The sequence below is a fragment of the Pinus tabuliformis genome, chromosome 9, assembly GCF_031772625.1.
Source record: "Pinus tabuliformis cultivar Carrire ecotype Pingquan chromosome 9, CPIR1, whole genome shotgun sequence".
Classification (NCBI taxonomy): Eukaryota; Viridiplantae; Streptophyta; class Pinopsida; order Pinales; family Pinaceae; genus Pinus; species Pinus tabuliformis.
Window position 1 is genome coordinate 1561824377 of NC_142307.1, and position 27655 is coordinate 1561852031.

The 27655-nt window shown below is 40.0% G+C and overlaps 1 protein-coding gene and 1 non-coding gene across 2 annotated transcripts; both read right to left on the reverse strand.

Moving 5' to 3' along the window:
• Positions 1-1484: 1484 nt before the first annotated feature.
• Positions 1485-27395, reverse strand: LOC149154581 (uncharacterized). Its single transcript, XM_089444169.1, has 5 exons — positions 27301-27395; positions 19503-19739; positions 16601-16640; positions 8725-8732; positions 1485-1700 (listed from the first exon to the last, which is right to left on the reverse strand). The coding sequence occupies exons 1-5, from the start codon at positions 27393-27395 to the stop codon at positions 1541-1543; spliced, it is 540 nt and encodes a 179-aa protein (XP_089300295.1). The 3' UTR covers positions 1485-1540.
• On the reverse strand, positions 23861-23965 carry LOC149154582 (U6 spliceosomal RNA). Its single transcript, XR_016263868.1, has one exon. It is a non-coding gene; the product is annotated as a U6 spliceosomal RNA (small nuclear RNA).
• Positions 27396-27655: the final 260 nt, after the last annotated feature.

Consider the following 27655-nt stretch of genomic DNA (forward strand, 5'->3'; position numbering starts at 1 on the left):
GAACTGTCCACTTCAAAATATTAATGAAATTGTGACGGTTCTGGGATTCCCTTTAGAATGGAATGGAAATTATTTAAATATCTAGGAATCCCCATTTTGATCGGTGCCTCTAATATGGAGAGTTGAATCAATACCTTAAATAAATTTTCGAAGAAATTTCAAGCCTGGGGTGCTCAATGGCTCTCTTCATTAGGATGTGTTGTGATAGTTAAATATGTTCTATCTTTGCTTCCTGTCTACCTATACTTTGACCTTCTAGACCCAAAAGTTGTGCTCAATCAGATGAGCTTGTTAATTCACAAGTTTCTATGGCAAGGAGGGAGGAATAATGAAAGAAAATTCCATTTAGTAAACTGGAATGTAATTTGTCTCCCAACGGTTAATGGGGGATTGGCAGTCTAAGACCCTCTATTTATGAATATTGCTCCTAGAGCTACAATCATTTGGATACTTATTTCAGATTTCAGTGTGTGGTGGAAATTTGGCTTTCTGCCAGAAGTATCACAGCTATAAAAAAAACCCCACTGAAAGACATCGCTGCCAACATGAGCAAATATCCCAGCCCTGCATTCAGACCAAAAACGACGGATTCCATGACCCTAAGTCCAATATTGACAATATACTCATGAACTCTGGAAATGCCCCTAAAAGATCCGATTCAGGGCTTGGTCCTCGATATTGAAATAAATACAAAGCAGACCATTCCGATAGCGTATATTCTTCTCCAACTCATCCAAGACTGCCCTCCCTCCAGCATGTATACAGAAACGCTCAAATGCAAGCTTGAAATCAGGAATATACGCCTTGGTCTTCATCTTCAGAAGTTTTATTCCTACACCAAAAACCGCTGCTGATCCAAATCAGACAAGAAGACAGACATACGAAAATGTGAGAACTAGAATCAGAAGACAGGAAGCAGGAAGCTGAGAATTGGGAATTGGGCTCCAAAAATCTGAAAATCCAAACCAAAAATGGTCTGAATACCGCCACCCACTTCAACATACCTATAAAATTTCCCTGTGTCGCTTCAGACCTCAGAATTTTTTTCACTGATGATCTAATGGTTGGAGATGATTTAATCGTCTAACAATCCATTTAACGGCCCACGTTGAGACACGGTGGCATGGAGGGGAGTTTGTCTCAGAGGGAACGCCTTACGGTGTAACTAGCAATGCCTAATGATTGACTCCTTGAAAGTGTGACTACAACGTGTTTGGGAAGAATTTGTTGTTTTCACATGTTTTCACCATTTTGCAGGGGTCAATCGGACTGCCAGAAAGTTGCTATTTTATATAAACCTTTGAATCTTACTTCAGAAGAATACAATATGTACACAAGATACCTTCTTCACAAACATAATTTTTTTTTTCCCTATTAACAAATCTATCTTTCAAATTATGGCATTCGTTGAACTCCCACATCCCACGAACAAAACAGATCCAGATTTCTTTGTACTTGCAACAAACGCTTTAAGAAACCTTGCAGTTGCAGGAAAAGCTTTAAGCAAACTTGCAGCTGGTACAGGAGAAATAATGTGATATTAGAACATAGAGACCCGAAAGAACCATGGAAGTATGAAGGCAACAACCATGCAAGCCATCAAGAAGTTGCAGAGAGGCCGACTCCGCCAGCATCTTGGTGATTCACCTGAGGAGTTGTCTGTATCTCTGTCATTCCACTCTTCCAAGAACACTGCATCACTAACACCTGTGACATTTGTTATAGACATTTTTGTGCCTTACAACATAGAGCATGAAATGTCAATAATCTAAGGGATCCAAAGTCCCTAAACATGTTGTTCTTACCCTTAGAGGAACAAGGTCAGCAAACCACAGCACTGCAAATCAGTTCTCCACTGAAAAACACTCAAAAACAGGTCAGTTTTGGATCATTGCAGCTGCTCCACTAGGCATCTGCGCTGCATAGCAGGTACAACAAAGGCTACCTGCGTTGGGCGTACTTGGACATGTGGAGGAATCTTTTTCTCAAAGTGCCAGTGCCCAGGAAGCTTCTAAAAAGACACTTGATGATAAGATTCGCCTAATGATGAGTTAAGAGCTTCTAAAACTCCAAGTGGAAGACAGAAACTCCGAGTGAAGAACTGAAGAACAACTGGAGTTGAAGAGGACAACAAGTCACACATCAAGTTGACTTATCTTCACTCCAAAACTCTATATAAGGATCTCATCCCATGGGATCTAGGGGGGCGGAATTTAGTGCAAAGAATTGTTGTTGGTTTACAGTTGTGAGCATTGGGTGATTGCTTGAGGAAGGTGAAGAAGAGATTTCTCTCCGTCGGGAAGGTGATGCTGGATTGGACCTCTCATGGTTGTATCACCGCCTGAACCTTACTTCCATATATTAATAAAGCATTTGAGGTTCTTCTATTCGCATGTGTTTCAATGATGTATTGTCTTACTTGCGTATTTGATTTATGCTAATCCTTGAATCAGTTATGAATGCATGCCCCTTGTAGTTTCCTTTCTTTGTCTTGTTTGCAGGATCTCGTGTAGATGGGCCCGTGAAAAGACTTGGAGCTGGGAGCAAGCGGCAATCAAAGGAGATTGGATCGACCATTTGCGCAAGACATCGGTAAGTGGATCTCTTCCTTTTATCTCTTGCATGTCATAAAGAAGAAACTTTAGATAGCTTTGCTTTCAGCTGTTGCTAAGGAACTGTCACCCTTAGAGTGGGTTAGGGTCATTCCGAGTTGGATACTTTCCCCCACAATAGACTGGCAACTCCACTGGGGAACGTGTCTTGTTGGTAGCTTGTGTTTCTTGCTATTCATTTCTTGAACAAAGAGAGTACCGAATCGAACTGCATTCGAGTCTTTCGAATGCAAAGTAGAGGGCAGCTACTCTAGCCCAGTGCTGGGCCTGTTTATGATTTGAAGAGCAGATCCACAAGGACTCTTTTTAGCTCTTTGTGATAGTGTTCATCTTCCTTTAATCATCCTCTAGTGTATACTTGACTGACAGCCTCTGATTTGGCCAAAAACCGCTCATTTTTGAGCAAACTGTGACCCGGAATCTGAGAGAGACGTGACTTGTCTCATCAGTGCAGCTGCCACAAAGGCTACCTGCACTGCAACGCAGGTCCCAAAGGGGCTACCTGCGCTGCATCTCAGATTGACAGTGCAGCACCTGCGCTGATCCAGTTTTGCCTTGTGCAACTGGGATTCCCCACTGTCTGTTGCCCAGTTTTCAGTATTGTTTTTGCAGCCTGTTGTCAACCTGTATACCCAGCTGAAACCACTTCTCTTTGCCTTCATTCTGCCTCAGTTGTATGAAGAAACCGTGATTGTTCTTATTGTATTTCTTGCTTTCATTCACAGTTTCCCGTAGCGAAAGTGAACTAGTCTTGCTGTGACCTCTTGGATCTAGACCTGTGAGAAAGTGTCGTTGTGATTCTAAGAGCTAGTTTATTGCTGTTCATAGCTGCTTGAACATTTGCTTTCGTTATATGGTTCGAATTTCTGTATTTCTTGTGTTGAAACGAGTGAATCTTAAGGTGTTCTTTTGATTATTGGACATAAACTTGTTTGCTTCCGCTTGAAATCGAATTCGAAATTATACAACAGCTTTCTTTTTGTAATACATCAACATTAAGGAAGAAGAAAAGAAATACTTGCATTGTGCATGTGCATTTTGACAGTTTGCATGTCGATTTAGGAAAAGTGCATCAATGTGTGCTCTATGATCTGTTTGAAAAGATGATGTCTTTCTTTTCCTTCAGTAGTTAAGGTTTTCATAAGTTGAAAGAATTGAAAAAGCTTGCTTATCATTCTTAGACTGCATTTAGGAGTTGTATCATACATCACGTGGTGATCCGTAAAGGCAAACTGCTAAGCAAGATCAACCTAAAAAGAACTGAATTTATCTAACAACGCTTTGAAACATAACGAAACACAGTAGAGGTCTAGGTAGAGACGTGAACCGGCGTCATTAAACATAGTGACTGTTGATCTCTACGAAGGTGGGTGATTCCTCCTGAGGGACGATAGCACTAATACGGACTTGTGCCCCCGCGTACCGTCGCGTATATTGGGGGACCCCTATAGGAACAAAGCCTTTATCCATAGGAAGCCGTGTCGGCCGCCCTACTGATCGCGATGCAGTGAACACAGCTTTCACGAAGATCGACCACTCGTACCGTAAAACGTATTCTGTGGTTTCGCGAAAGGTTTGGCACACCCTTGCCTAGAACTCCAGAGTAGTTTATTTTGGCCTTTTTCAAACTCTATAACCAAAAAAGTCCATCCGAGCATTTGTCACTTCGGGCTCGTTAATACATCGAAGGAGACTAGAAAACATGAAAAAGCAAGTTGTGTCTTAAAAGCGTCTAAAATTAATTCAATTCGAAAACACATTTTACCCTGTGCATTGTTGGTTGATCAAGTAATCCGCAATCGTGGAAGAAAGTCAATCGATGAACCGTCGTTCGCGGAGGAACACGAGACAAACGTCTTTGTCCCCGGAATCAAAAACAACCCGGGCAAAGCGACCTCGTTCAACTGGTTCCAAATCTCCTGTCAAAGTTAGAACAAGTGTTCCAACGACATCTGAGGTTCCAGTTACTCCAAACATTTCTGGAAACCCTGCCCCTATTGAAGAAGTTCAACAGCCCCAGAAGGACAGTAACACTGATCCTAGTCTGAAAGCAAATACTTGTGTTACTGAATCAGGTCCATCAGTGATCGGTTCAGAGAGTCTTGCTCCTCAAACAACTGTCGCTGTCGAAACAACCCCTTCTTCGGCACCAGAGATATTCTACGGACCTGACGGTCTTCCTCTTCCACCCGGTCTGACCGCAATAGAAGAGATTGTAGAAGATCCGCAAGCAACCACTCCAACACATTTTGGAGCAGGGATCACTCTACTTCCTACTGCATCAGAAGCTAGCATATCACCCAGAGAAGTTCTTGAAGAATCATTAGGCAATTTTCTGGATAGACTAAAAATGTCTGAACAACCGTCGACATCTAGGACTGTGCCAAGTGACACAGCGACAACAGAACTCCCTGCAGTCATTCCGACAATGTTCGCCGGTACACCATCTGTCCCTAACTCTCAACAGCCGGAGGGGGTCCCTTCGGGGGCCATGACGACAGTATGGTCTGTTCCTGTTTGTTCTCCCGGGATAATACCCGGTAACTCCTATGTTGGAACTCAACAAATCGATCCTTTCGGGAATCCATTTGGACAGCCCGGTCCTCGAGGTGTAATAAATCCTCTCGGTTCCGGACCCCCACCGTATGGGGGGCAATATGCTTTCTCATTACCTCCTCCGGGAGGTTACCCATACGGGAGTTCACAACCATACCCAAGTTATACTGGAATAACTACCAGTGGTTGGATACCTATGCTGCCCCAGCAACCAAGAGTTGTGTATTCTATGCAACAACAGATGCCTATAACGAACATCCCGACAACACCAGCTATTGTGACTGTGTCGCAAGTTCAAATAATACCTGTTGCATGTCAACCTCAGTTTTCTCAGGTTGTAATGTAACAACCCTTTGACCCTGCAACTCAACCACAATCGCCAACTGGCGGAGCAACACAAGCACAAGCGGGTACCCTTACCCCTAATCTTGGCCCAATGGTAAGCATAGCACAACAACCAATGGCGTCACAACCATGGTTAGTGCAGTATCAACAACCGCAGTTCTAGCAAGTGTACCAAGGTACCGAGCAGCAGATTTTTGCGAACAATGGACAACCATACTTACAGTACGGTCAAAACCAACCACTATATAGTGGAGTAGTCCATCAACCGTATCAATCATATCAGCATCAATTACATTATACTGGTATGCAAAGGCCAACTGCTCAGGCAATTCCGTCATACCCTGGGTACGCTTCACCTAACTTGAGTCAGCAGCTGCCATTCGTGGCAACTCTGGAGTTACCCGATCTACATCGGTTGACAAACGATCCTATCGCCTACGCCCCTTGGTGGCCCATGATTCCTCACAAACTTCCATCGGACATTCCTAAATTCAATGGAAATCCAGGTGAAGACCCGTCGAATCACGTCATGACCTTTCATCTGTGGTGTTCATCGAACACTCTGAACGATGATTCGATAAGACTTCGCCTCTTCCAGAGGACATTGACAGGTCCGGCGGCCAAATGGTATATAGAATTGCCAAGAGCCTCTTTCGACAATTTCAGTTCCTTAGCCACGACTTTCTTAACCCATTTTCAATTACCTATCAGGTATGAAACAGGAACCGAGATACTGACCAACTTCAAACAAACGACAGCTACTCACATATCTGATCATATACATGAGTGGCGTCGCCGTCGTAGGATGGTGAAAACATACGTTCCTGATCAGCTACTAGCTGAATGGTTTATAAAGTCACTACTTCCAGCTATAACGGAGGATGTGGCCAAGGGGGGAGTCGTAACAGAGGAGCAAGTCATTGCTCGTGCTCAATATTTAGACTTGGTATATACTCAGTCTGGCACGCTCTATGACAAGATACCTGATGCCCCCAGACCTGAATTTTCAATTCCTCCCCCTCCTAAATCGAATATTGACTCTCATGCCGGAGATGGCGTGATTGGCACTGCAAGCGCGAAGTCGAAAAAGGCTTCGCCTCAGAAAGCCCGTAAGACTTCAGATCGAAATGCCCATGAAGAGATTCTTGCTTCGGAAGTAAATGCCATATCAGCAGATAAAGGCAAAGAAACCAATCAACCAGGAAGCAAGAAGAAGCAAAACAAAGGGAAGAAGAACCAACAGGATGATCCGTCACCTGAAAAAACTTCTTCGAACTCTCCTGAGAAAGGGAAAAAGAAATGGTCCTGTTCGATATGTGACGAAGATCACAAGACAACAGAATGTCCATACAAAGCTGAGCTCAAGAGATTCTTTAAGAGTCCAAAGAACCCAGCTGTATTGACAGATCCTTTTCCCAAACCAGGTCAAAATATGGTTGATAGTGGAAATGCTTCCCCGTCGCAAGTGCTAATGTTATCGATCTCCAAGCAGCAAAATGATGCTTTGATTTCGACAAGGAGCAAAGATTACGGGAATCCGCAACTGTCAAACGAAAAAGGTAAAGATCAACCTAGTAGTTCGACAACGACTTCGTCAGAAGTTGTCCCACCCATAATGCCAGAATTAACGATAAAACCACCTAGGGGTGTAGTACACAAGTCGACGTTTAATCCTCGTGCCAGAGCGGCGCAACATTATAACATAGTAGAAGATTTGGCTCAATCGCCATCCGCTATGTCGACTCTAGAAGTACTACAAAATTGTCCATCCCAGAGGCAGGCATTGTTATCGGCAATAGGGGGGGTTGATCCTAAGGATTCCAATCTTGTGTCCTTTGATCACAAAGGGTATGACCCTCAGTTACCAGCTCAGCTGGCTTTCCTGATTCAAGTGAAGGCCCTCAACAAAACTGTTCACAGAACAATTATTGACGAGGGAGCATCGACATGTATTATGTCAATGAGCTGCTGGAAAACGCTAGGGTCACCAACCTTGTCGAGATCTTCGACAACACTAAAGGCTTTCGACGGTAGGACATATACCCCTTACGGTATCCTAAGTAACTTGAAAGTTGAACTAGGTGGAAAAACAGTAGAGATTGATGTTGAAGTCATAGATGGAAATCTGGATTACAACATCCTACTGGGAAGACCATGGATTTATGCCATGGCAGCTGTCGTGTCGACTTATTTTAGGAAGATCGCTTTCCCGTTTGAAGGAGGGATTACGGTCGTCGACCAACAGAACTTCCTCCTTAATGGTTCACAAGTTACGGGAAGCATTCCCATGATCCATGAAAGCGACCATTCAATTCAAGATATAGGAGTAGGCCTGTTGAAAGACCCCACAATGATGGGGACTTTCTCGCTACCAAATCATATGTACATAGGAAATGTACCATTGGTGGCCACCTGCAACATGATATCTTCCACGAAGGTCGCAAAAGACAAAGTCATCATGGATCGGGCAATGGTGTTACACCCGAGCCCAATCGAAATATTGTAGCAATCAATGTTTCAGGCATGGGAGGCGAGCCCAAATCAATGCTCGTCAAGCGTTTGGGTAGATAGGTCAGGAGAATGTGGTACCCCTTTGGATCCTTGGTCACGAGTGCATGCAAGTGACGAAGGAATCCTGCAATCAATGATGATTGAAGGGGCACCATGGGATGATAACCACCATCGTTCCCTTCCAAAGGAAGATACTCAAGGCGACCTGTATCACCCTTCAGTATTTGAATTCCTAACAAATACTGTAAATACGGTGGATTCCGAGAGAAACCTATCCAATATAGAAGAGACTATAGCCATAAATATCTCGACCAAAACAGACATTGTAGAGAATATTTATGTCGGCAAAGGTTGTTCCCCTTCAGAACAAGAAATATATAAAGCTCTTTTCCGCGAATTTAGAGATGTCTTTGCTTGGTCATATGATGAAATGCCAGGCATTGACTCGAGTATCGTTGAACATGAAATTAAAATGTATCCTGATGTCAAACCAGTAAGACAACGGCTTCGGCAGGTACACCCCAAGAAAGCCGTTGCTATTAAGGCAGAAGTTGAAAAACTCCTCCATGCTGGTTTCATCTACCCGGTTCCTCTAACCGATTGGGTATCGAATATTGTCCCAGTTATGAAAAAACAAGGAACAATACGAGTGTGCGTCGATTATAGGGATGTAAATCAAGCTTGTCCAAAGGACAACTACCCTACACCCTTCATCGACCAGATAATTGATGAATGCGCCGGATGTGAAATCTTTTCGTTTATGGACGGATTTTCCGGGTATAATCAAATTAATATCCGCCCACAGGACCAGTCAAAGACTGCATTTATTTGTCCGTGGGGCACATTCGCTTATCGAAAATTACCCTTTGGTTTAAAGAACGCAGGGGCGACATTTCAGAGAGAAATGAATTATGCTTTCCATGACATCAAGAACATCGTTCAACCTTATCTCGACGATCTTCCGGCTCATTCGCAAAAGCGGACTGATCATCCGCATCATTTAAGAGCGATATTTCTACGTTGCCGACACTACAAGATAAGACTCAATCCGCACAAATGTGTGTTTTGCGTCGGTTCTGGTCGTTTACTTGGCTTTATAGTCTCCAAGGATGGGATTCGTCTCGACCCCTGCAAGGTGCAGGCAATCATTAATTTGCCTCCACCTTCGAACTTGCTTCAGATTCAGAAACTCCAAGGGAAAGCAAACTTTCTGAGGAGGTTCATTCCAAATTACGCAGAACTTGATAAAGGTTATACCCGTCTCCTGAAAAAGGATGTACCTTTCGTCTGGGACCAGGTTGCACAAGCTTCCTTTGATGCTTTGAAAGAAGCACTAGTCAAAGCATCATTAATGTACGCCCCAGACTATCTAAGGGATTTTAACCTGTATCTGGCTGCAGCAGATATGACCATTGCAATGGTTTTAGTTCAAGAAGTCGATGGAATTGAACACCCTATATATTATTTAAGTAAAAACTTAAATGATATGGAAAGTAGATATTCTCATGTTGAAAAGCTGGCATTAGCAGCTGTTCAAGTGATTCAAAGATTTCGACATTATGTCCTCTTTAGGAAGACCACTGTATTGTCAGATAGCAACCCCATGACTTATATACTGTCGCGACAGTTGCTTGGGGGCAAATATTCAAAGTGGATAGCTATCCTTCAAGAGTTTGATCTGGAATTTGTGAAATCCAAATCAAAGAAAGCTTTAGTTTTCGCAGAATTATTATGCGATCTCCCGTCATCGTACAACGATGAAACGTCCAAAGAATCGATCGTGGACGAAAGTTTGTTTCTGATATCAGCAAGTGATGAGTGGTATGGAGATATAATAGTTTATCTCCAAACCCAAAAGTTTCGGCCAGACACCTCTCACTCAGAACGAAAACGCATTCGATACCAAGCAAAAGACTACATGATCGTCGGTGATACGCTTTACCGTCGTGGTGTCGATACGGTCCTGAGAAGGTGTCTAACCCATGAGGAAGCCGAAAAAGCCCTAAATGAATGTCATTCAGGCACCTGTGGGGGGCATCAATCTGGATATGCTACAGCACAAAGAATCTTACGAGCAGGATACTTCTGGCCAACCATGTTCAAAGATTGCATAACCGCAGTTAGAAGTTGCCATGCATGTCAGATTTTTGATAGCAAAAACAGAAGACCCCCCGCTCCTTTACAGCCAATAATAGCTGTGGGGCCTTTCGCCAAATGGGGCATCGATTTCATGCAATGTAACCCCACCTCGACCGGGGGGCATGGGTATATTATAGTCGCGGTTGACTATTTTACCAAATGGGCCGAGGCGATGCCTACATTGGATAACACTGGTGAAACATCAGCCCTATTCTTTTTTAATCATGTGGTCGCTAGATTCGGCGTGCCACAGGCCATAGTGACAGATCATGGATCGCATTTTCGCAATCACATGATGGTTGAATTAACTGCCAAACTAGGATTGTCTCACGACAGCTCTACTCCGTACTATCCGCAAGCTAACGGACAAGTTGAAGCGATCAACAAGGTCCTGAAGCGCATGCTGCAAAGGATGGTGGGGGTTCACAAAAGAAGATGGCATTTGATCCTGTACTCGGCTTTGTGGGCCTACCGAACATCGGTAAGGAATGCCATTGGGTTCACACCGTTTCAACTGGTGTATGGCCTGGAGGCGATCCTACCAATCCAGTGTGAAATTTCGTCCCTTAAACTCGCAATTGATCTCCTCCCCGGAACCTCAGAAGAAGAAGCTCGTTTCTTGGAGTTAATCCAGTTGGATGAAACCCGTCGTGATGCCGCTTTGGCTAACGAAGCCCATAAGAAACAAGTCAAGGCGCAGTTCGACAAAAATGTCAAACCTCGTGTCTTCTCAGAAGGGGATTTGGTCTTGCTTTATGACCAAGAATCCGATAAATTGGGAGCTGGGAAATTCAAGTCCTTATGGATGGGCCCTTATATTGTTAAAAGTGTATTAGCAAAAGGTGCCTACGAGTTGGTAGATTATGACGGAGTTCCACTGGCGCAACCCCGCAACGGGTTGTACCTTAAGCGTTACTATGCCTAATAGTAACCTGTATGCTTTTGTTACATTTTTGTTTTCGCTAAAGCGTTTGTTCCGGTTTAAGTAATCCGCTTTTTACACTTATTGCAGATGTCAAATCCATTGGAACCGTGGGTTGGATATGCTGACGGAGCGAGTCGTAGTTCGAGGAACCTATCCTCTGCAGCATGGGCCATTTTTAACCCAAGCGGCGAGTTAGTGAGTTTCAGGGGGGTATGTATTGGTCAATCAACAAATAATATCGCTGAGTATAGCGCGTTGATAGAGCTCCTCTCTGATGCCATCACCCATGGCATACGCCGGCTAGTCGTCAGGCTAGACTCACAGCTCGTGGTACTACAGCTCAATGGTACCTACTCTGTCCGAGATCCAGCTATTTATCGCAAGTTCCTAAGAGTTAAAATCTTGGAAAGACAGTTTGATTTTATCCAATATCAACACATTTCCAGAAACTTAAACACATTAACCGACTCATTAGCAAACTATGTGTTAGATAGACATCTGCAAAATTGATAAAAAGAGAAGCATCATCGATGTTTCATACATGGATCACATAAAAACTGGAATAAACCCCGAAAATCAAAAATATACATAACTGTTTACGGTTTACATGTAATGTTCTGTAACCAAGACAAAATCGGTCATATGACCCCAAAACTCAAAAATGGTTGGGGGGCACCCTAACCTAGTGATGCTCATGATAACATGCCACGGCCTGTGCAATCATGCGCAGAAGACGAGACCATCGTCTGGGAACACCGACAGTATGTCGCTGCAATTGTAGAGGCAACTCATCGATCCGTACATCCGGAATCCCAAGGGTAAGACCCTCGACATGTTCCTGCACAGCTGTAAGAGTCTCGGCCAAGTCAAGGTCACGGAGAATAGCTCTCCCAGGAGCCTCCCCTGCGGGGGCAGCGGCCGGAGCTCTCGGACGAACTGCTGGACGGACAGGGCCCACATCTGCATGCACACATGAGTTTGATTAGAGTCTTGATAGAGTAAAGCACAAAGACATTATAAATAAAAACAGTAAACAGTGATAAGGTCAAAATATTTACCAAGATCACCCCACTGCTCGCCATCCGGTAGTACCAAATCCGGATCACCTCGGAAGTCCATGCCAATATATGGATACTTGGAAAAAGCCATATCCTGCCGCTCAAACCACCTAAAGAAGGCATCAGTAAAAGTAATCTTAGATTGACCCGCATGTCTAGCCATGTGGTCAACCCACCTCTGCATGCGTGGCTCAGTGGGAGAGGGCAAGTCGAGAACAATGTACTGAGGTTGCATCAGGGGTATCTTCTCCAAAGCGAAGGCAGTCAAAACTGAACCAAAGCCAAAATTCTTCAGTCTCCTGTCCTGTACTTTGGTCAACTGGTTTTTCATCTGAACCAGTACTGCATCACACCAGTTAAAAACTTTCGGCTGAAGACACTCCAGGGCGTGCTGCACATATGACCTGTTGGCAACATGAGGGGATGCACTACCGGCCATCCTATAAATCATGTACAGAATAGACCTGAGAGACCTGTCAGTGACATCACAGATAGAGATCTTGCCGTCTCTGCTCGGCTGAGATCCCTCCCTGTAATACTGACGGATATAATCTTTCACGGAATCACTCCCTCGGGCTGAACCGGACAAGGAAATGGGGGCACCCCGCCTTGACAACCCAGTCAAGAAGTAAATGTCCACTATGGTCAAAGGGATGGACTTGCCCCTAATCTGGAACACTTGGTTAACAGGATCCCAAGCATCAAGCAGGTACTGCAGTAAACGTATCTGTGCCCTCATGCTAGATATGCGGAAGAATTTTAGCAAGCCACAGTTCCGCAACGCGCTCACGGTAACAGGATCATGGAGGGCAATCATGTCCTCCTCTTCATGCTCTCGTTCTCGCCACGTAAGAGTCATTCTGCTCCAATAAACTCTGCAAAACAAACAAGAGGAGGAGTAAGATCCCTGACTCAGTGAAGAAAATGGCAAAAATCTCATAAAAAATTGTGCAACCAAGATGTTTTCTGCGCCCAACGCAGGTAGGGAAGGGTCTCACCTGCGTTGGGAGACAAACTGCCTTTGGAAATGAGCACCCCCAACGCAGGTTTCGATATAGGGTACCTGCGCTGATGGCAGAGCGCCCTAAGGAAACTCGAGGGGCTCATGGGGGCAGGAAAACAAGCATAAAACTGAGAAATAAGACCATGAAAAGATAGAGCTAGGGTTTAGCTCCTACCTGGTGGAAACGACGCTGAAAATCGTCCACAGAATCTCCCGAAATCAGCTGGTGAAAAATCAAGAGGAAGAGGCACCTCCAAAGCTCCAACAAACCAAATGCACACGAAATGGCAAAATGAGAGGTAAAAACATCTTTTAAATTGCTTTTTACATAATTCAAAGTGGAATATTAGTATTTTTACTTCATGTTATCCGTTTCTAACAAAGTTTGTTGCAGCAATTGATGATACAGTACTATCTCTGAAAAAGAAAAAGCTAGTCATGGTAAAATATGAATTTGATCTTATCAAATGAGCAGTTTTGGCAAAGTTCATGCTCGTTAAAAAATAAACGCAAAACCGAGCAGTTTTTGCAAGTGTTCATGCTCGTTAAAAAAATAAACGCACATGTGAGCAAGCTTCCCCCCGGAGTTCAAGCTCATTAAGAAAAATGAACCGGTAAATAACCATTTGAGACCGTAAATTCATCAGCCATAAAAGCCTTGGTCGTGTTTGTGCACCGTCACCTCCACTTTTCATTTGGCCGATCATTCACATCCACTTGATTGTTTACCTATTTTGAGGAACAGCTGCGAAGAGTGATTTCACCTAGCCATCCTTGTAATACTGCCGTGATTGGAAAATTCCAACCTGTACCTGGAATCTGCTGCTATCCCTGTTTATCACTCGTTCCTCAAAATACGAGTCTTCTTTGAGCTCTTTTCACTGACTCGTAAAAAAAATGAAAAGTTTTCCGAGTTTTGGCCTTCCAGCTCGTTAAAAGGACCGGAAGAGCTATCCCTCCTCTAGATTTTAATCTTTTTGGACCTGAGGGATTAGTGCACAAAAATATCGAGCGCTTGTCTGGTTCGACTCGATAAAGATATCGAACATTCATCCCTTCTGTATTGTTTTATACTTTTTCGGACTTAAGGGATTAGATGACGAAAAAGGACCCCTGGAGTCCACTTTATGTACCCTTTTCAGACTCTCTAAAAATGAAAAGGACCGAGTTGTCTTTGTCGCTGGGCTCGTTAAAAATATTAGATAGCGACAAACTTGTCTTTAGACAAGAACGAGTTTCCCTATCGCTAGGCTCGTTAAAACATAGCGATGGGCTTTCCCGAAGGGCAGGTTATAGATCAAGCATATGTTATCCTCCTCAAGCTTGACAAAAATAAAGAGGTACTGGTCAGAAATGACTGGGGAAAAATTGGGAAGAACCTCAAAGCTTAATGGTAGCAAGTCACTCTTGAACATGACACTTTTGGCCTCCGTAAATATCGGGTTGGGTTATTATCATTCACCGGTCCCTTCACCATGGTCTCGCCATACCATCCATACATGGGGTAATGCTACCGATCCATCACATCAGTGTCGTTATATGTTCAAGAGATGTCATTCAGAAAGTGTCAACCGGGTCCCATCCACTACCATACATCATCTTTCATCCTTCCATGACCGCCACCCTGAATCATATTTCACAGATCGTTTTCACCATCATCACTAGCTCCGTTCCGTGTCACTGATGTGGGATTCATTAAGGCCCTCCTTTGACGGATCACTTCTTGTCGACATCAGCTCATTATCCAAGAAGTTGATCTAGGAACACCCCCTCAGTACTTTGAAGCTTGCATGCCTCAATGGCAAGTTTCTCACTTCCGGCGATAGGTATACATTAATGACCTTCGACCGGGAGACTTTGCGTGGTGTTCGACGTCAGATCCTATATTCACACCACGTGAATTGTGCTGCAGTACCTTGAGGGTCATCATCATTATCGGTGATTCCTCTTGCGCTTGTTAACAGTTTACATTATTGACTGGTAATCAAGCGATGTCTTTCCATGTTCGACTTCAAGAAATTCTCACATGGATCGACTTGTACTAGAGTGAAGATCGAACAAGTTTGAAGACCCCGGATCTAGTTTCATCCATCCGGGCTGCGATATATATTCAGGAGATAAAAACATAGACATGTGCAGCAGATGAGCATCCTACTAAAAGGATGATAATTAAAAGCAGAGAATTATCCGTCTCTTATCAGACGATCGTCTGTTTATGTACGGCAAATGTATTTATAAAGCTGATCATGGGAAATGCCCACATCAGCTAGATCATGAAAAGAAAGTATGGAAAGATAATGTATTGTATTGTATTTTGTTACAGGTCACCTCCCGGCGATTGAATGAACTTCGGATCCTCCTAATAAAGCATTTCACCCGATAAACGACCTCATACTTTAGGGGGCAACTGTTATAGACATTTTTGTGCCTTACAGCATAGAGCATGAAATGTCAATAATCTAAGGGATCCAAAGTCCCTAAACATGTTGTTCTTACCCTTAGAGGAACAAGGTCAGCAAACCACAGCACTGCAAATCAGTTCTCCACTGAAAAACACTCAAAAACAGGTCAGTTTTGGATCATTGCAGCTGCTCCACTAGGCATCTGCGCTGCATAGCAGGTACAACAAAGGCTACCTGCGTTGCATAGCAAGTAGAACAAAGGCTACCTGCGTTGGGCGTACTTGGACATGTGGAGGAATCTTTTTCTCAAAGTGCCAGTGCCCAGGAAGCTTCTAAAAAGACACTTGATGATAAGATTCGTCTAATGATGAGTTAAGAGCTTCTAAAACTCCAAGTGGAAGACAGAAACTCCGAGTGAAGAACTGAAGAACAACTGGAGTTGAAGAGGACAACAAGTCACACATCAAGCTGACTTATCTTCACTCCAAAACTCTATATAAGGATCTCATCCCATGGGATCTAGGGGGGCGGAATTTAGTGCAAAGAATTGTTGTTGGTTTACAGTTGTGAGCATTGGGTGATTGCTTGAGGGAGGTGAAGAAGAGATTTCTCTCCGTCGGGAAGGTGATGCTGGATTGGACCTCTCATGGTTGTATCACCGCCTGAACCTTACTTCCATATATTAATAAAGCATTTGAGGTTCTTCTATTCGCATGTGTTTCAATGATGTATTGTCTTACTTGCGTATTTGATTTATGCTAATCCTTGAATCAGTTATGAATGCATTCCCCTTGTAGTTTCCTTTCTTTGTCTTGTTTGCAGGATCTCGTGTAGCTGGGCCCGTGAAAAGACTTGGAGCTGGGAGCAAGCGGCAATCAAAGGAGATTGGATCGACCATTTGCGCAAGACATCGGTAAGTGGATCTCTTCCTTTTATCTCTTGCATGTCATAAAGAAGAAACTTTAGATAGCTTTGCTTTCAGCTGTTGCTAAGGAACTGTCACCCTTAGAGTGGGTTAGGGTCATTCCGAGTTGGATACTTTCCCCCACAACAACATTCTTTGCAATCTCACCACAAATCTCACAAATCCTGTATCAAGCAAACAAAAGGATTGTCATGTTCTCAAAATTCCCATTAAATAATGCAATTCTCATGTTCTCAACGTTCTCATCACATATTGCAGAGACGTTAGGTGCTCTATAGCCTAGGAGGGGAAGATGTGCAACACTTTCTACATATGCTTTTAGGAAAACAAATAGTCCAATCTTATTTCAAAGAAAAAAATACAAACGAAAGTATAAGTTAACTTTAATACCATATTTAAATAACTATATACAAATTGATCTTAACTTTGGAATAACAACTATAAACAAATTAATACAAACTGATCTTAGCTTTAGAGAGTGACCTTAACTTTGGATCTAGATAATAAAAACACATTCAGATTTGCACAGATAATAAAAATACATTCAAATTTGCATGAAAGAGTGAATAATCGACCTAGGGTTAGATATTCTCCATGGATTTAAAAAATTCTGAGGTTAAGATGAATGATCCTAGTTTTAAATGAATTAAAAATTGCTCTTCTATATAATAGAATATGAAGTTGTTGGGGATTTGCCACCTAAATTAAGAATCTAATTGAGTGGTAGATTGACTTTGGTAGATGTCCTAAATCTGAGGGTAACTCGATTGCAGATTCTGAAATATTTTAAAAATTTGATTGAAATAAACAAATTTAAACAGTTGACATCACTCATGTCCCTCCGCATTTAGGAATATTCCAGAATATACGTAAGGATGGTCAGGTCCCAACCAAGGAGCGCCTAAAATGAAAACTTGTGATGGATATTATGGGAGTCAAGCAAACTCCACTCAATCTACAATCGACATAAGGATAGCCAAGTCCCAACCAAGCAGAACGGACTCTAAAGATGAAAACCTTCTAATTGCTTGTAAAAGTTTTGTGGAACATCCTAACTGATTAGGAACCACCATGAGTATCTTTGACGCAGTGAACCAGATTTAATGGCCATTTGGCAGATCCTCTTTCAATAGACTAACTCTTGGGTGAGCTATAACATGCAATAAATTGTAAATGGACAATAAGTATGATGTTTCTGAATGTTACATATATAGGCTTAATGGTAAATACATTGTTTAACCAGTGCCTTTAGATACCACCTGTTCTTACTTGGACAGTCTTGTTCTCGTCAATCTTCGGCCTTCCCTCATTTCCCTTTCTGTAATAAGCATTGAAGTTTGCACCTCATCATTTTTGTAGTAAATCTATATAATAAGATATAAAAGAGGATGAAAAATTTTACCCTTGCATGAACTCAGCGAGTTTGGATAAATGTAAGAATTTTGAAGAACAGAACTGTGTTGTTTTGGACTGGAAATGTTGCTGAAGAAAATTGTCTACACAGTTGTACAAGATTACTATAGGGTACTTCTGCAAGTCCTCTCTTACTTCTCTGTGCCATTCATGAAAATCGCTTTTTGATCTTCATTCTCTATAGAATTGTCCCTGTTTTTAGACACCTTTTGAGATACCCCAAATTCATATAATCTGAAAAAAAGCCAATCCTTTCATTTTACAGTTCCAAGTCAGACTTTGACCGTTAGAAAAATGGCATAGGTATTTGTTTGAGTCACTAGTTAACCAATTTTTTTAATAGTTCTAGATACCTTTTGAGATACCCCAAATTCATATAATCTAAAAAGAACTAATTCTTTCAACTTACGACTTAATTGGATATTCACAGTTAGAAAAATGGCATAGGTTTTTGTTTGAGTCACTGGTTAATCTATTTTTCTATTGGTCCAGGATTTCCCTAAGTTCTCAAGAGAACTTAGCATTCAATAATTTGAAGAAGAGCATTCATATTTTTTGCCATTACAAAGAAGAAATAGCCTTAGATTTATCCACAAAAATTATTCCACAAATTCCTGTGTATTATGATAATTTGCCATTGCAATTAGTTTAAAGCCAACATTATTTCTTAGCAATAGATTTTGGAGGAAATACTGTTGTCCACGTTGGACCCGATCCTGACATGCATGGGAAATGCAATTGAAACTTGTTATAAGCTTCACTTGACATATACATTGGTTCTATCCTATCATGTAAGCATTGCTCAGAAAAATTTGAAAATTGCAGACTAATAATTTGTAGAAAACGCGCATTAGAAGGTAAGTTCCGTAAAGGCATAAGACTTGATTGAGCTCTGCAAAAGGTTGGCTATCCCAACCCACTAAGGTCGGCACAACAACTTACCTGACTGCTCCAGGGTTGACATTCAGGACCAAGGGTTGACGAAGACCTCATTTAGTTGTCCTGTCAGGAACCCTGGCAGAGCTTAGCTAAAGATCTTTAATGAGTAATCCTTTCCATGAAGGTAAGTTCCTTTCCATCTATGGTATTTTTTGATTCGAATTGAGTTAAAATTTTAGTAAGGCATTGGCACATTCTTTCTCGCATTGATGATGGGTAATGGTATTACCCAAAATGTCGGTTCTTGACTAAAATGGTCAAATTTTAACAAAGCTCAAATCCAATAACGTTATGGGCAGTTCTTCAAGCTGTGAAAGCCTACATTCATTGAAGCCCCTTTCGCCTGAGCGTTATCCACCATAGCAAAGAGTGTAAGGCCATCCATGCCTGAGTTATACAGTAAAACTTCGGGAAAATTGCCACAGAGAGAATTTTGGATGTCTGAAACACGCAACAAGTGGTTCTAGCAACAAGGTACTGATAGAAAGGGTTCAAAGAGTAACGATAGGTAGGTACTCCTAACCATTACTGTCAGTACTCTCAGTTTATATTAGTACAAAATTCTCAAAGTGATAGGTCATGAATTATAATAGTTTCCATAGCCCTCCCCTCCTGCCAAAAATTGTGAGGTTTCTGTAAAACATTAAAATTCATGTATGAGATGTGAGACCTACCTATTGCCTCTGATCTTGAACCACGTCTCTGCGCATTGCCGATGAGCGATGCTCAAATCCTCTTTACAGCCACAACCAATAATAATCAGGTCTCCAGAACTTGATCTGCCATCAGAGGTCAAATGACATACTCTGCAAACAGTCTCTGCATCATCGCCGACACTATGGGCTGCCGCTCCAAAAATCTGAAAATCCAAACCAAAAATGGTCTGAATACCGCCACCCACTTTGACAAACCTATAAAATTTCCCTGTGTCGCTTCAGACTTCAAAACGTTTTTCACGATGATCTAATGGTTGGAGATGATTTAATCGTCTAACAATCCATTTAACGGCCCACATTGAAACACGGTGGCATGGAGGGGAGTTCGTCTCAGAGGGAACGCCTTACGGCGTAATTATTTAAAGAATTATGTTATTTAAAATAATTTATTGGTGGTTGATAAGTGGTAGACTTTTACTTTTGTTAGATGTTATTTAGGTTTTAGTTTGTTGGTCTCTTTCTTTACATTCCAGGAAGATAAGTATTTAGCAAATTGGACAAAGTTTTAGGTCCTATAAAACGAAAAGGCAATTTCAACTTAATAGTGCTTGCAAGCAAACCAATATTTCTTATGGTCATCACTAAGGCTACCTCCAATAAATTCATGTGCTTCGAAGTAGTATCCAACCATAATATCATATCTAAGACAACATATCACACTTAGTAGTAGATTAACCTCTTGTTGAAGAGGGTTTTTCCTTACAACAAAGTAGTTCATTAATATTTTTTTCCCAAATTTTATAAGATCTTATTGTTATTTTTTTCTAATTTGGAAATATTAAAAAAAGTTTAATCTTTGTTTTTCAAATGGGGAATTCGCTCTTTATAAATGGTAATCTTAGGAAAATGTTTTTCATATTAGGTTAATGTCATTACAATAATATGCTTGAAAGTTATATCCATAATGTTAATAGCCATAACCAACAATCTCTCCAAATTATCACTAAACCAAATCCCGACAAATACTTATAGGAATCATTGTATCATATTCAAATTAAAATATTTTAGCAAAGTAATTGTAAATGATTATATTATTTCATTAGGAGTCATAATTAACCTTCACCCATCCACGCGGCATTGGATAGACAATGATCAAGTGTGCTTTTAAGGCACTTCTAGATGTTAAGTCACCGGTTCAATTCCCTGCTGTATTCAAGTGTTATTCTTGGACGTGACCATGATGTAGCCTCACTATTGCCAAACTTACAAAAAGGAAGAAGAAGAAGATAGTTAACCTTCACACATAAAATAAACATTCAACTGCTATTAAATCAATTAAGATGGGTTTGACACTAATTTATAAACAAGGGACTTATAACCAACTAATTTCACCAACCCAAATCCTTTGTGAAAATGTATTTATTCACTGCAATCTTTGCTCAAGTTTAATTATATGGCATGTTCTTGGGTGTAACCGTCTCAAAAGAAACCCACTTAAACAATTTCAAGAATAATTAGGACTTTGAGTTGGTTTTTTTTGTTGTTTACTACTAAGAAAGCACACAATAATGGATTATGCTTCTTTACTTTAAGGCTTATCCCTTTTGTGCTTACAATGTTTTATGTTCAAATACCACTAATTGGCACCATCCAATTATATGTGTGCAAAAAATCTCCATACTTTCTACCATTGTTGGACACATCAGAAATTACAGAGCAATTAACACTCATAGAGCTCAACCTAGATTGCATTGAACAGGCCACAATTGACGAGATCATGGACACACATCTTAAGAGCACTCGCCAACAAAAGGTCCAACTATATTGGGTTGTCAAAGCAAGACAACTCTTGTGCCAAGGCAAGTAGCTCACTAGGGGCCAAGTTCAACAAAAGTTTCCCCATCTCATGGATGCACTAAACACAATGGAAACCATTGATAGATATCAGTGGCCACCCACCTATTCCGTTGTCTCATAACACAATTTTCTATTTTGGTAGTTATTTCTATATTTTCTAGGTCCTGAACTTCCAAAGCATTTTTGAGGCCCTAAAGAAAGTTTTTTTGAGTAATGAGACAATGGCAGTCTATGCTTGCCATCGGTAGTCAAAAAATGTACTTTTCAGGTATAAATTTTCAACAGGAAATTGTTCATGCCAAACATAGTTCATATACCAAAATTATGACCTTGGGAAGTTGACATTCCAACTTATCCCATTGGGGCCCAAAAGCCTTTGGCACTTCATCCCCTAGGGTTAGGTTTTTGGATGCTTATGGTTTCACATTACTTTTTTATGATAAAAATACCTCTGAGCCTCATTGTAACACAATTTAGCGAAGGCATGTAACTGTCACATCTCTTCTCAGATATAAGCTACCACCATTCAAGATACTTTGTTTTCATTTTTCAATTATACAGTTTCAACATTTTCCATTTGTTAATAGAAGTCAAGTTTCTTTGTATCTATGTGTTTTGGTTATAAATATGTATGTCATTTATTTCCCTTCATAATATTGGATCAATAATAAAGAATCCACTAACAAAAATGAGTTTGACAACTCAACACCTTCACTAGGAATACAGGGAACCCAAATTTAGAGGAGGGAATATAGGTTTCAAGAGGAATCAATCATGACCCAAACCAACCTTTACATTCTCCTTTAAATGATCATTTTTTTAAGATCATCCACAGAGATTAGCCCTAATTTGTCGAAAGGAAACATACCCAGAAGAGTAGGTGACAACGTAGGGGTAGAATTAGAAGCCCTAGCATCAAACCCCACATTATCATTGAGAGACACCAAGTTTTCCCTTTCTAAAACCTAAGACTCATTATTCGTCCCTCGATAAAAAAAACCTTCTCTCATAGACCCAAAATAAAATTTTCTTCAAAATTTACAAGGAATTTTAATTCTTCGTAAAATAAATAATTATAGTAATTTGGGAATAGAAAATTTAACTTACCGTGAAAGTATCTTCATGACTTCGTTTAATAGGAGGATTTTTCATCACTTGATGTTGATCTAAGGAAGTGATAAGCTTTCCCTCTTTCTAAACATCAAAATCCTCATCCTAAAAAGAAAAAATGTTTGGAGGCTTCACAAAAATAACATGGGAGGATTTTCGAGGAATCTTAGGAGAATTCCTTAATGGTCACCTTGAAACATTAGATAAATGGTCCTTCAGATGACCTATGGCTTGATACCACAGACAGTGAAAGAGGATTCTCTAGTAATATGAATGTTGAGTAAAAAACCTATCACCCAGCAAATATCTAGTTCACTAAGAAAACGAGGCCATGTCAAACTCTACTAACACCCATACCATTCTTTTGATTGCTCACAAGAGACTTTTATCACCGAAATACAAAAATTCAGTCACCTTGTTAGCAATATCCAAAAAAGCTTTCCAAGACCTTAGTTCTAAAGGGAACCAAAGAAGCAAGAGCCATAAGTGACACACAAATCTCTCTTCCTTTAGAGGATTAAAGTTAGGGTGCTACTTGCACAGAATGAGAGAGCCATGATCAAGAATCCAAGGCTTAGACATGACCTTTTCCAAGTCTTCCATATCTAGGAATTGGAAGCATAACCAATGGTTGACCAACAGGTTAACCCTAGGGCTATAACCTATAATGGGTTTCCAATGCACACAAATCTATTCTACCATTCTACCCAATTCATAAACTTGAAATTGATCCAGCTTATGAGATATCTAGAGGAAAATCTCTCCACCCTATCCATACTGACATCCTTCACCAACATTAATGATAGCTTCTTTTCCCTTGATGAATATGTCTTTTGTGCTTTGCGCTCACGAGATAGGAACCCTCTCTTCTTCTGTCGCAGAGAGTAAAGTCTCTTCAGGTAAATGTCCAAAGATTTATCAGGGGAGGAAGCCACTAGTTTTTATGTTGAATATAATTCCCCAGCTGACCCTACCTTTATCAACACATTAATTATGTAATAAGAGTAGCTGCCAACCCATGAACCTGCAATTTACATGGAGAAAGTAAGCACCTACTTTCAATACCAATATCTCGAGAGCCACAAACCAAATTAGAAGAGTCCATATTTTTGAGGTCATCATCTAACCCGAAAATACCATCTCGGGCCCAAACCTCATCCTCTTATTCTCATGTATGAGCATCCCTATCCACCATTGAACCCCGTCCAAAAGAAAAGTTTGAAAAATATTACATAGAAATGTTACTGCCAACATAAAACCCATATTCCTCCAAACTGAACCCAGAGATGGAAGCCCTAAAACCTAGTAGAGTTTCCATGGCTATTACTCACTTCCTATTGAACCCTACCACATTATTCTTTGCTTCATTTACCAAGGGTATTGAATGGAAGGTGGGGATAACTGAGCAAAAACATTTGGACCATTTCTTGATTTGTATGTGTCATCCTTACACGGGGGCATGGCAATATTTTGTTTATTGTTCCCATTTTATTAGGTTCATAATTGTTGGTTGTTGTGGAGGACACTAGAGTTCTTGGGAAACTGTATGGTGCCATCAATACAACTTTTATTGTACTAATACCTAAATTCTCTATCCCCCCATATTTCAATGATTTTAGACCAATTTCTCTTTTTAATCTGGTCTAAAAAATCATTGCCAAAGTGATTTCTAATTGAATTAAAAGTAAGCTAGTTGATTGCATGACAAAGGAACAATTTGGTTTTCTAGAGAATCGTCAAATTTTTTGGATGTTGTGGAAGTTGTACGAGAATGTCTACATTCATTCAAAGTTATAAACCTAGAAGCTTTAGTTATAGAAGTGGACCTACTCAAATCCTATGATAGAGTGGATTGGGGATTCTTGAGACTTGTACTTTTACAAATTGGTTTGGGCCTTGAGGTAAGAGACTAGATAATGGGGTGTATATCTTCAAATAATTTTGTTGTTCTTATCAATGTATTTCCCTTTTTTTTTCAGAAGCAATAGGGGTTTGCAAATAGGGTGTACTCTATCACCTTTGTTGTTTTTATTAGTCATGGAAGGCTTGAGCAATTTTATTGGCAAGGCTTAGAGGGATGGAAAGAGCAAAGGGGTAAAGGTGGCTACTAGGATTTTTATAGGTCATTTATTGTTTATAGATGATGTGCTACTATTTGGGAGAGCATATATGGAAGAAGGGTCAGCCTTTGAATAATTTCATCAATTTTTTTTGTGTGGCATCTCGAATGGAAATCAATGGTCAAAAATCTTGCTTCTTAACTCATTTTGTAGAAGAACAAACCTTATCTCATATAGTATTCTTGCTACCCTTCCAACATGACTCTATTGGTTCAGGGTTTAAGAATCTAGGTTACTTTATAAATCCAAATAATTATTTGAAGGAAGTTTGGTTTTGGCTTATAAAAAAAGTGGAAAAGGAAGTGGAAATTTGATGTTTCAGATGGTTATCTCTTGGTAGCAAGATGACACTTTCCAAAATTTTCTTGGAAAACATACTTTTTTATTGGCTCTCTCCATCTAAGATTCCCAAGTACATATTAAAATCAATCAAGAAATAATTTTCAACTTATTATGGTCTGGTAATAAAGCTAATAAAGGAGTGCATTTAGCCAGTTGGGAGAGTCTATCACTTCCAAAAGATCTAGGCGTAAGGCCTTTAAAATATCCTCTAGTTTGGGAAAGCTCTATGTGTGAAGAGTTTGTGGAGAGTGATTACTGAGGTTGGTTTTTGGAGTGATGTCATGATATCCAAATGCTTGAAGAAGTTATCTCTTATTGACTAGATTAGGAAACCTTGTAAACTTAATTCATGTGCTTCAAACAGTTGGAGAGATTTAATGGACTCTTTTATTTGAATTTCGAGAATGTTGGAGATGGAAAAGACATCCTTCTAGGTTTGGATCCATTTATTGGAGGAGAGGAATTCTATAGGTTGGCCTTGGATCTTGTTCTTCTTTTAAATAGAAATGGTTTTATATTTTTTGTCAAATAAAAACACCTACATTGGATGAAACAATTAGTGGGTAATTACAAGCTAGTGATTTGGGACTTCAAGGAATCTTTATAGAGGACTAGAACATATATAAATAAATGAGTTGTCACAATATGGTGTTTATTTTACAGGAAGGAAATATGAAATAGTATGGAGTTGGAATGTATCCATTGGTTTGGTAACAACTAAAGAAGCATATGAAGCAATTTCTTATTCCTTTGTGATTGTTAAGGAAAAATGGTGGCATATGTATATCTGGAAATGAATTTGTGCGTTAAAGCTCAAGTGCTTTAGTTAGCTAGTACTTGAAAACAAGATATTGGCTTGGGAAAACTACATAAAGAGGGGAGCTTGTGGTCCTAGCTTATGTGTCCTTTGTAGTAAAAAAAACTAAATATATTGATCACTTATTTGTTTCGTGTGAGTTCTCCAAACATGTGTGGAAGGATATATTATAGATCTTAAAACTTTCTGTTGTTTGGGAAGATTTTACCTTTCAAGAGAGTCTATTGAAGTTGTATTTTTTAGTTAACAAAGTTAGAGTTCTTAATATTTTTGTGATAAATGCATCTGGAGACAAAGGAATTGTGCTTTATTTGAAAAAACACATATATTTGGATCAAAACTCACATATATTTGCGTGAATTGTTAGTTTCAAATTTGTTGGTTACTTTAAGGAATTTCATAGAGAATATATGCACAATGTAGCCAGATACTTTTTCTCACCTCAATTTTCAGACTAGTTTCTTATTGGTTTTCTTGATGGTGCAGGTCAGTTGGTTTCATGTTGAAGAGGTATGAAAATAGTTGTGAACAAAAATCATATATACTTTAATATGAGGAGGCTATGAGGTATGCAAATATTTGTAAACAAAAATCATAGATTCTTTCAATATGAAGAGGCTATGATACAAACGCTAGAGCATAATTGATAGTTTTAGGGGGTTTAATGTACTTTTAACTCAAAAATGGATTTTCTTTAATAATTCTTTGGTGATTTCAAGGTAATTATTGATTGGGTGGTTTCATGTTGAAGAGGTATGAAAATAGTTGTGAACAAAAATCATATATACTTTAATATGAGGAGGCTATGAGGTATGCAAATATTTGTAAACAAAAATCATAGATTCTTTCAATATGAAGAGGCTATGATACAAACGCTAGAGCATAATTGATAGTTTTAGGGGGTTTAATGTACTTTTAACTCAAAAATGGATTTTCTTTAATAATTCTTTGGTGATTTCAAGGTAATTATTGATTGGGTAAATGGACATGCTCAGTTCCAAGTGCTTTCATGTATTTTTGGAAAGACAATATTCAAAAGCTAAAAGTAAAGTTTTAGGCCAATTCTTTTAGACATATTTTTAGCGAAAATAACTGACAAGTTGATAAGTTGTCCAAGCTAACATTAAAGAAGCTTGAAAGTCTAATCAGGATTGAAAAAGTAAAGGACAATTTTGTCATAGATAAAGGTTCTTTACAAGTTTTCTAATTTGTTTATCTTTCTACGAGTGTTGAATTTTTTACAAGTTATTGTATTGATATGTAAGTGAATTAGTGTCTTTAAATTAAATTTTTTGTATCTGTTTTTTACGACTATATTAAGAATTTTTTTAATTTTTATGACTATATTAAGAATTTTTTTTAATTAGAAATGGATCTAAATCTAAATCAGTTAAATTATCTGTAAAAGGATTAAAAGCTATTTCAATCCATTGATTCTCTTTAATTCACCCCATGAATCTTAAGGCTGTTTATTTTTAAAAAACTGCACTTATCAACCCACACTAACCAATAACAACTTATACTGACCATATCAAATCACATTCAATTACAATGAATTTTACAATCTGACCAATCTGTCTTCTCCACATATTCAAACACAAGCCATACCAGAGACAAGCAGTTGGTGCCATTAGTTATGCCTTCAAATGCAAAAGTACTCTCCATATCCACTTAATAAATATTCACACTGGACTCAATGCCATTTCTTTACCCGGAAGAAACCATTTCATAATTCGACCAACCATTGCTATGCGTCAACTTCCTCAAATGTCTGTGTCTGTGTATCCAACTTTCCTTTCATTCCAACCATTCCAGTGACGCCTTTTCAACACTCCGAAGTTTCGAAGAGCTATGTCCAGAATTTCTGAATTCCACTCTTGACAGTGGAATTTTTCATAGACCATAGAGGATTTGACACGTCCATG

What these genes read in the sequence shown, in the direction of transcription:
- LOC149154581 (XM_089444169.1), bottom strand. Translation starts at nt 27,395, where the DNA reads ATGGAGAGTACTTTTGCATTTGAAGGCATAACTAATGGCACCAACTGC. An exon ending in TATGTGGAGAAGACAGATTG is followed by an intron (nt 19,740 to 27,300) that starts GTCAGATTGTAA and finishes GAAATTTTATAG; the next exon opens with GTTTGTCAAAGTGGGTGGCG. An exon ending in TTCAAGATCAGAGGCAATAG is followed by an intron (nt 16,641 to 19,502) that starts GTAGGTCTCACA and finishes TGCTTGATACAG; the next exon opens with GATTTGTGAGATTTGTGGTG.